Source organism: Micropterus dolomieu, linkage group LG17, assembly GCF_021292245.1.
Source record: "Micropterus dolomieu isolate WLL.071019.BEF.003 ecotype Adirondacks linkage group LG17, ASM2129224v1, whole genome shotgun sequence".
Taxonomy (NCBI): domain Eukaryota; kingdom Metazoa; phylum Chordata; class Actinopteri; order Centrarchiformes; family Centrarchidae; genus Micropterus; species Micropterus dolomieu.
The window spans coordinates 29692553-29703115 of record NC_060166.1 but is presented as its reverse complement, the minus strand read 5'-3'; the positions used below and the strand labels follow the sequence as shown (position 1 = coordinate 29703115).

General features: G+C 37.8%; 1 protein-coding gene across 1 annotated transcript; it reads right to left on the bottom strand.

Moving 5' to 3' along the window:
* Window positions 1-8118: 8118 nt before the first annotated feature.
* Window positions 8119-9093, bottom strand: LOC123985350 (olfactory receptor 13C2-like). Its single transcript, XM_046072829.1, has one exon. It carries the CDS (start codon window positions 9091-9093, stop codon window positions 8119-8121), a length of 975 nt encoding a protein of 324 aa, XP_045928785.1.
* Window positions 9094-10563: the final 1470 nt, after the last annotated feature.

Genomic DNA, 10563 nt, shown 5'->3' with positions numbered 1-10563 from the left:
TTAAACACCTTTAAAAGGAAATACAACACTTTAGATAAGACAATTTAACACTATAACAATAACAATACTTTATATAGCATAGTAATACATAATCCTGTATCATTTATCTGATATACAATTCATTGTCTCTGCACTGTAAACCATTTTCTACTGTTGCATTCAAATAAAATGAATAACAGAAAGTATGAGTAATTTTCATTATAAGGCTTCAGTTGGCTATATCAGTTTCTAGGACTCCATCTTTTACACTTACCTTTCTGAAACAGTATGGCAGCATACTCTGCCAGAGATTTACCTGCTGATTCACCTCTTATAAAGACAGTATGCCTTGTGATGAATGAATGGTGTCCACCCTTTTCGATTCTCTGAGGATCACAAACAGACTGTCAACAGTCTAAGCCACACTAAAAACAGCTGCTGGTAGTCAAGTTAAATAATAAAGTACACTGAAGCCATAAATAAGCTCTGTCCTATCCCTGCAGGAAGAACTTTTATATGTATAATGTGCACATTCAAAGTCCTTTTCCTTTTCACATGTACAGTTATTTGTTCTCACAGATAAACCTTGGCAAATACAGTGATGAGCAAACTAGCAGATTACTACCAAAACATATGCACGCAAACACATTCAGATAAAATGAGATTTACAAATGTAACTATGGTTCCATGAATTCTGGATGACCGCTGGAAGGAGGTGTTCCACACCCCAGTATAAAATCCTAACGTCATTACTCAATCTTTTCCTACAGCATCTTCTTGTCCAGAGTTCTAGTGACAAACAACTCTGGTGGTCATCTAGAATTCATAGAACCGTAGTTACATTTCTAACTCTTGTTCTATTTCATTCTCCCTGACCGTGAGGATCACTTCCTTTATTCATAGAACCACATTCCATGGCTGCAACAGTGTACACAATGAATATACATTGAAACATGGATAACATTTAAAACGTATCTCACAAAAAAAGTGAAATATTGGATCCAACTTACTTGCAATGAGACGCAAATCCAAATGTCTCGGTCAAGGTAGCTTTATTGTGCAGTTTCTTTAGCTCAAGTTACCTCTGTGATTGGTACTGTGCATGTGCATGTTTAGAGTAAAGTTTTATAGCCTGTGATTGTGAAATATAAAGTGGCTCAATTCATTTTATATTTCCAAGAATATGTGGCTGAATATATTTCATATGAAATATCCAGATGGAATCACAGTCATCCGATAAGCAAAATGTTTCACATCCCTCATTTAATCTCTGCACATGTTACTTTAATATTTTATCAAACTGGGCTTCAGATTGTACACTGCATTCAAACTGCACGATTCAGTGATGATTCAGTGTTATTCTTTATGCACATGTCACATTAAATTTTTGCTCTTCATATACTGTACTTAATTTCTTTGTCAACAGTCCATTCGTGCTGCAACTAATGACTATTTTTGTAGTCAACTAATCTGTTAATTATTTATTCGATTAGTCGACTAGTCACAATTATTTTTGTCTCCCCTAACCCTAACCCTAAGTAAACCATTTAACTAATTAAATATCTTTCAAGTGAATTACTGATGTCCAACACACTAGCTAATGTTACCATTAAGTGAACAAGGTTTACTATTCAGAATGAACACCAGTATCAACGTCAGGGGGAAACCAGGGAAGAAGACAAGACAGCGTAGGCTACTGCTATAATTCACTGATCTATACAAACTTTAAAACTTTTAACTTTTTAACAAAGATTTTTACTTACGAACTATATAAAATAAAAGCAAATTAAAAGCAAGTACTAAAACCACAACTGTACACTAACAAAGTAATGTCTATTTAGAACAATAAAGAAACAGTCCCCTTTCATACTACTTCTGTAGTTAATTTTTCAAAAGTGCTTATAGGTTTTAGGCAATAACTCAGTGGAGAATGTTCTGTAGGCTACATCACGAGCCTGATGTTCCTGTAGCCTACTTTAAACGATCATTTATTACAAATAACTTTTTTAAAGCTGGGTCTCCGACACTGCCAGCGTTGTGTTGTACAGATTTGTGCTGCGGTGTTTATGAGAGCGAGAGCGAGAGCTAGAGACGATGTACTACACAAATGCGCTACGATGATGATCTGCAATCAAATAAGATTTTAAATAAGCCTGGTAAAATAAAAAAAACCGAAAATCAGTATGTGGTGGTCAGCGCTGATATTGTGGCAGGCCGCCACAAATAAATGAACGTATAGGAAACACTGCCTTTACTCTGTTGTTGCTGCTGCAGTGGTCTGCGTAACTGGGACCAGGACACTCTGTGGGCGTGACTGGCACCTCTAACCTCGCGGGCGCTTGTGGAGCTTCTTAACCCCAAAAACATTTGAGCACATTTTCGATTCACCATCAACTTTGGTTAAACTGCCAATATTCAAATTCTACACAGTTGATTTCTCGCCTCAAACCCGCTCAAAAGTGTATTTAGTGATGAAATAGCGTACAAAACTTGTAAAAACAAAAGCTGTGCTGTTTGTCTCTTTCTCCGCTTCTTTCCGCTTCTGCATGAATGCTTCTTCTTCGTGAGCAGAATTTTAAGCATACTTTGAAATTTCGCAAAAAAGAAAATAAAAGTCAGCTGGTTTGAGTGAATAAACAATGCTACAGCGAGCGTCGTTACGTCAGTAGTTGACGTTACACATGGCTGTAATAAACAAGACGTATGGGTTCCAAATCAGAAACAAAACGCATGAACCTGATGGCCATTGATCTTAGAAAAAACGAGAGAGGTCCTCAGAAATGTGTTTCGAGCAGCCAAACTGCTACCAGCCATGTCTCCGCACGTAATGGGAATATCCGGTGTAATAAGTTTTGCATGCCTCCCGAGAATTGCATGCGCCTCCAAATAGACAGCACAAACAACTGATCAGACATGAGTTACAAGTTCGCTACGTATTATTAACTTATTCGGAAAATGTCTTTCCATCTCCCATTTAACGCATTAACTCTTTTTTCGACAAAAGCAAAAACCACCTCAAGCGAGTGTAAAAACTATTTAGCAAAATTAAGGATTTACAGCCCTACATTCCATATTCCTTTCTAGAGTCAATATTTTATTCCCATTTTATTTAAGTTCCATTTCAAAACTATTAGTATTACAATTACATTCTGTAAATAGATTTTAAAATGTCAATTTAGTTTTAAAAGGACTTAGTTGATTTCATTATTATTATTACATTACTTGTGTCTATTTTTGTTCTTGTTTTGCATTTCCTGCATTTTTTTCAACAGAGTGGTAGGCCTAATATGTGAAGGTGAATTTGGGTTAATGTTTCCACTCAAAAAAATTCTGCTTTGAAATGCTGACATTTGAACCTTGACCACAGTGCATGTTTAAATGCCATAGGTGAGGGTAGGAACGAAAATTGACCAGTAGCTCAATAAGCTTTGCCTTCTGCTTCAGCTCTCTTTCGTCACAACAGTGTGGTATAGTGAGTGCAATACCGCCCACGCTGCTCCATTTCTGTGGCCAATCTCCCACTTCTTTGTCCCCTCACTTGCAAACAAGATCCCGAGGTACTTGAACTCCCTTACTTGGGGTAAGGACTCATTCCCTACCTGGAGTGAGCACTCCATTCCAGCTGATTTATAGGTGCTTATCTTTATCCCGGCCACTTCACACTCAGCTGAAAACTGATCCAGTTAGTCTCACATACTGCCGAGAATCCATCCTCATCACTCACTTTTGATGTGTAGACTGGATGCCCCCCCCCCCCCCCCCCCCCCCCCCCCCCCACAGCTCTGCTTCTACCATAGAGGGAATGTTAGTGGGATCAAAGTGTTCCTTCCACCAACCTCAGTAGAGGTCAACAGCGTCCCATCCTTACGTCATCGCATGGTCACAGATGACTCGATACTGTTGGTATAATGACTCAATGCCCGCAAATGCGAGATGGAGACATCCAGTGCTCTGTCAGTAAGAATTAAATAGAACCAGGCCACCTGGTCGTCACACTAGCAGATAAACAAAGAAAATGTGGGGATTTTGGAAGAATTTTATATTTTTCATATCTGTTTTAATACCTCTGTGTGGAATTACATGATTAATTGAATAATGCTAATTCATTATAAATCCCACAGGAGTAAACAACTGTACTTTAACAAAACCCAAATGTTTACCTAAATTGATACTGAGGAAGAAGTGTTAATATCCCTGGTGTATATTGGTTGTCTCTCAGCACATGTGCAGCATAGAAAGTATCCATTCTGTTTCCTCTTCTGTTAAATATTTACTTCATAATCTAGGTATTTCTATGGGCCAGGGTTTGAGTCATTTTTTGGTTCACTCCTGTTTTTAGTAGCTGTGGAACTTAGCTAAACTCAGGCTCATTGTGTCCCTGGCTGATATAAAGGCCTCAGTCTAAGTTAAATGAAACATGATTCTTATTTTCAGGTGATTATACACCTACTTATAAATATTATTTTCAATTTATGTCATATTCTGCCAATCTATCGCCCTAAGTCTGACACACTGGACACACTTCCTATGTCTTATTTGCTTTTTTGTTCACATTTTTATTTTTCATAATGTTTCAAACTTCAATTTTTTAATTGTATTTTTCATTACTACTCAATGAATGGAAACATTATTTTATAGAATAATTTAGAAAATGATAATACGCCTTGAATCCATCCCATTTCCACACAAAAGTATTTAAGCAACTCCATCCTTTCTCCTCCCCCCTGACTCAGTTTCACACATCCCTCCTACCCAAACCCCTTTTCTTTTTCTTCTTTTTTTTGTTTTTTTTGTTTCTTCCTTCACCTTCTGTCACTTTTGTTTGAAAGCAGGAACCACCGGGGGCCCTATCCGAAGCAGAGCAAATGAATAGATGGTTCCCCCACTCAGAGTTGAGACTATGAGTGGGGGAACCAAGTGGGTCCCTCCTGCATGCCTGCCGCCTGGCGCTTGCCATTCTTCCATTCTCTTCCATCCATCCACCGACAACCCTGATTCCTCCCCTCCACCCTACATCCCTCACCTTTCATTTCCTTACCCTTATCTCTTCATCTCCCTACCCTCACCCCTCGATCCCTCAACCATTATCCCCGCATCCTCGACCCTCATCCCTCTACCCATATCCCTCTACCATGACCCCTTCATCCTTTACTCATCTTCCTTATACCCACTTCCGTCAACCCCTCACTCTTCTTCCTCAACCCCACATCCCTCAACCCCTCACTTTGCTATCTCATCCCCACTTCCCTCGGCCACTCCCTCTTCTCCCTCATCTCTCATCCCTCCATGTGGACCCTTACTCTGTTCCACCTTCATCTCAGCTCGCCTTCATCCTTAATATACAATAAAATATTCCAAATCCATATCTTTTTGGTGTGATCTTAGTGGATGAGATTAATAGTAGCCCTGTGTCCTCCATTTTCAATGTGGATGTCTCTCAGGAAGTTGGTGTCTCCATAAACAAATATGTATTGGTGAGCAGTGGTCAGTGAGGCTTTAGGCCTCATTTCTAAATGGCATTTCACAGCATTCATTTTGCCTTTCCCAAATCTATGGAATTTAACTAAGCTGTCAGTTTATTATCAATAACATAAAGAAAGAATAAGATTTGATGTTCTCAAAATAGTTTGAGAGTTTGTTAGATATGTAAAACATAGTGTTTGGAATATGTAAAGAATTCTGGGGAAAACAAAATTGCATAAGACTGTTTTGAGATGAGGATTCACCAAGGTATAAAGACACAAGCAGATAGACCTACATTCTCACATAAACACTTTAATCACACACCTGAGACCATTATTGACATGAGGCACTAATTAGCTTCCTCTTGGAACTCATTTATGTTGCTGCTTCTGAGTATCATCCAACTAAAACAAACACGTCACTCCACCTACAAGACAAAACTATTTTAATGTAAATTGTTGCACTGATAACAGCACAATAAGAAAATTTTAATCAGCAATTAAGCTACCTGTTGCATCAGTATTCACAATAAAACAGTTTTTCACACAATGCTTTGAAAATAATGATTTCTATTTGAGGATCCTGCTACCGCAACAACGTTTCACTACATAGTGTTGTAAATGTTCATTACAATAACTTTATCCTGTGATTACAATCATGTACAGTCCATATTTTTCTTCTTGAAAGAAAGAAAACTGAACAAAATTAACATTCCCCCCTCAAAAATCTAAATAGAAGCTACCTCATAGACATTTGATAAGAAGTATTTATTTGTGGAGCAAGACACTAAAGACAATAATTTTGTTAATAATATGCGTATTAACATCTATATCTATATAACAAGTTTTGTTATAAAACAAACAGATTGGTTTGAAATATACCTTCATTCTCTATAATCAATTTTGAGCTCCCTTTGTACTCTGAAAGTAAAATATTTGACACACTCCAATTCACAACAACAACATGGGTTGGTCATGTAGGCCAACACACTTTGCTTACTCATCCCCACTGGTGCTACAGGATGACTGGTGCTACAGCAAACATTCAAAATGTTAAATACGTGCTGCATGAATGGTTATTATTATTGACAAGTCAGCACTAAGCATTAACAAATTAGCTTACCACCTTACCACCATGTAGACAATGTTGTCTTGAACAAGGATTTAATGAATGAGAACAACGTACCATAATGACACAGTGCAGTGACCGTTCACAGGGGCCAATGTGACGCCTCCTTGTGCTTTTTAGATTTTCAAAATGTGCGTCTCACATTGGTTTTACCTAACAATAACACTGAAACCATGGTTCGAATTACAGGGGGGATTGGGGGGGGTCTAACCCCCTAGTTAAGGCTTGGACCCCCCAAAAGAGGCAAAAACAACAGTTCAGGGGGGAAAGGAGATATATGCTTAAAAAAAAGAGTAAGTTGAAACTTTACACTTGATGAGAATGACAAGAATTAGGAATTAGAGATAATAATGCAGACTGTATTTTATGATCATGTCTTTGCTTCTGGTTCAACATTGTGTGGGTCTGTTTTGAGCGGTCATGATGGTCTGCTGTTGTGTGTCTGACTTGCTGGCACTTTTGCTCTAGAATACTTGGTGACCCCTGACTACAAAAGTTGTCTTGTGGTATGGGCACCCATGAGCTTGTGTAATGAATTTGATTTATCATCATCTACAGACTACAGACATTAGATAAATAAGCAATGATATTGTAAGCTTTGTAAGATTTTAGTTCACTGAAGTACGCGCCTGCGCTGTACTGGGTTTCCTTTTTTGACCTGGAAAAAAGTTGCTGCTTTCTTTCTAGTTGAATTGAGAGATTTTACTTTGAAAAGTTCTGAAGGACAATTAAAAGAGACAGTGGCATACTTGACACACCTCTTTAAAAAAGCCATCATGTGAAATTGGATTCCCCTGAATGAGAAGCGCAGGACTTTCCTCTGCCTGGAGATGCCGGGTAAATGAAAATGAGAGCCTGCTTTATTGTGACAATGCAAAACAGTCTCATATTCATATTTAATTTGTTGAAGAGGGGATAAAAACATATATATATTCACTCAAGGGGGGACCAAATACACAACCTTCCAAATGAAAGGCTTGTGCACTACTGTCTGAGCTAACAAGACAGCTAACCAGTCACTCTTGCTAATAGCTGAAACTTGTGATTTTTGTGGAATGGCCATTCTGTTGAATTGCTTCCACAAGCTTTCTCAAATTATGTTATCCAGTTAAAACAAATTGTTTAACCAGAACCTCCCAGACACACACAAAAGATTAAATAAGTTGGATCCGGGATGATAGTATATTGTATTAATATTATGATTATATTTTGTTCATACATCGGCAAAGTGCTTACTTAAAATAACATTAGCATTCTAATAGTGTTTTACCTTAGCTGACTGGTGTCATGGCATCACCACCTGATACCTAATCCTACATATTACTAGAAAATATTGTTTTCTCTTCTATATTTTCCTTTTTCATCAGTGTCTGCACACATTAAGAATAAAGAATGACTTGGTCTAAATTCAAATATCATGGTTACAATTGTGACAGCTTTGGAATTTCAATTTGTCCCAAGTCAATATTTGTTATGAAGCTTTCTAGTCCTCACAAACAGAGATGGCTAATTAGAAGAAAGGAAAAACAGTGAATATTGTATTGGTAATCAGTTACTAATAGCCGAAACTTGTGATTTTTGTGGAATGGTCTTTCTGTTGAATTGCTTCCACAAGCTTTCTCTCATGTCTTTAGCTCTTAAGCAGTATATAAGTGGATTAATCATGGGGGGGCAAAGGCTATACAGCATGATAATTACTATTCGCACATCAGCACTAAATGTAATGCCAACATTGCTGGCTAAATATACAAAACATCTGGGTAAATAATAAAGGGAGATTATAATCAGTTGAGTACTACATGTGGACAGAGATTTTAGGCGACCTTGTACATTTGCTATCTTAAATACTGTTATAATTATAGAGCCATATGAGAATATTATAAATGCCAGAGGTCCCAGCAGCGTAACCATTGCAAATACTAAAGCAGGAAACCCAAAAGAGGCCCTGTCAGTGCATGCCAGCATTGTTATGCCAATATGATCACAGTAGCACTGGTTGATGATGTTTGAGGCACAATAAGGAAGAGGGTATGCCCTAATAACCAGCATTAAAGGGCCGGCCTTGGCAACAACCCATGCGCTAATACTGAGAATTTGGATGGTGGAGTTTTTAAGAACAAGAGGATATCTCAGAGGATGGCAGATAGCCAAATACCTATCTAAAGCCATTAGGAAAAGAATATAGGAATTAACTGTGCCAAGATAGTGAACAAAGTACATTTGGACAAAGCAAGCTGTGAATGAAATGGTGCCTGACTGAAACCAATACTTACTGATGATCTTAGGTAAGGTGGTTGTGCTAAAGAGAATATCGCATGCACTCAGATTTAAAATTATATAATACATTGGTTTATGAAGGCTGCGGTCGGTTGCAAATAAAAAAAGAACTGTAGCATTGCCTGTCAAAGTTAAGAAATAAACTAAGAACAATACAACTGAGGCAAAGCCTTGGTACTCCGGATGAAGTCCAGGGAATCCAGTGAGGATAAATTCTGTCACAGTGCTGTGATTTCCCTGTGGCATGATGTAGTAGAAATGTCTTACAACACCTTTGAAAAGACAATATGGTGGCAGTGATACAACACATTAGATAAACACTTCAACATCGTCCAAACATTTAAACAATATACATATATAGTATTATTTATCTGATGTACAATTAATTGCCTTTGTACTGTAAACCATTTTATAGTAATTACTGTTGTATTCAAATAAAAGTGTGAAAAACTATTATTATGAGGTGGCTACACCATCTTTTACACTTACCTTTCTCAAACAGAATGGCAGCATTCACTGCAGATTTACCTGCTGATTCACCTCTTAAAAAGACTTCTTACAGGTTGCCTTGTGATGTAGGTATCCACCCTTTTCTATTCTCTGTAGATCACAAACAATCAGTCAATTTTAGTCAATCTAAGCCACACACACAACAAATTAAATAATAAAGTAAAAATATAGCCACAAGCGGCAATGATCGGGATACAAGCGAGTAGCGAAAAACACAACATTTGATATTTTCAGAGAAGAAGATCAGACGCAGACGACTTAAGAGATTAAAATGATAAAAGAATTTGGACCTTGAGATAATCGGGGAAACGCAAACTTGATTTTTACAGCATCACCTTGAGATCAGAGAGTGTCATTATATGTACCTGACTACTGGATGAAATGTTCAACCCACCTGCGATATTTTGTGTTTTCAAGATTTAAAGTTTAAGCTGCATAAACTCTTTTTAGCAAAGAAAAATAAGAAGAAAGTGCCAGGGATCCAAATAAAATAGAGACCTTAAACTCATCAGTGATTGGAACAACCCAACGTGACGTCACATGTGCCAGACCCGGATAGTTTTGCCAGTTTAAATTTAAAACGCTTACAACAGTCAAGATGTTGGTGAGAAAATTCTGAAAGTGTTGTCAATTATTTGGCATTTAAAGCAAAACTGAGCAAAAAAAAAGATACTTTTGGTAGTATTTGTAGAAAGACTTGTGGAGATACAGTGGGGGAAATAAGTATTTGACCCCTTGCTGATTTTGCAGGTTTGCCCACTTACAAAGAATGCAACAATCTACAATTTTAATCATATGTACATTCTAACAGTGAAAGACAGAATCCAAAGAAAATTCCAGAAAATCACATCATATGAATTTATTAAAATTGATAACCATCTGATGAGGAAAAACAAGTATTTGACCCCCTGGACAAACAGCATGTTAATATTTTGTAGAAAAGCCATTATTGGCCAGCACAGATGTCAAACGGTTTTTATAGTTGGTGACAAGGTTTGTGCACATTTCGGCAGGGATGTTGGCCCACTCCTCCCTGCAGACAGCCTCCAAATCATTCAGGTTCCGAGGTTGTCGCCTGGCAACTCGAATTTTAAGCTCCCTCCAAAGATTTTCAATTGGATTCAGGTCTGGAGACTGGCTAGGCCACTCCAGAACCTTGATGTGCTTCTTCTTCAGCCACTCTTTTGTTGCTTTGGCGGTGTGCTT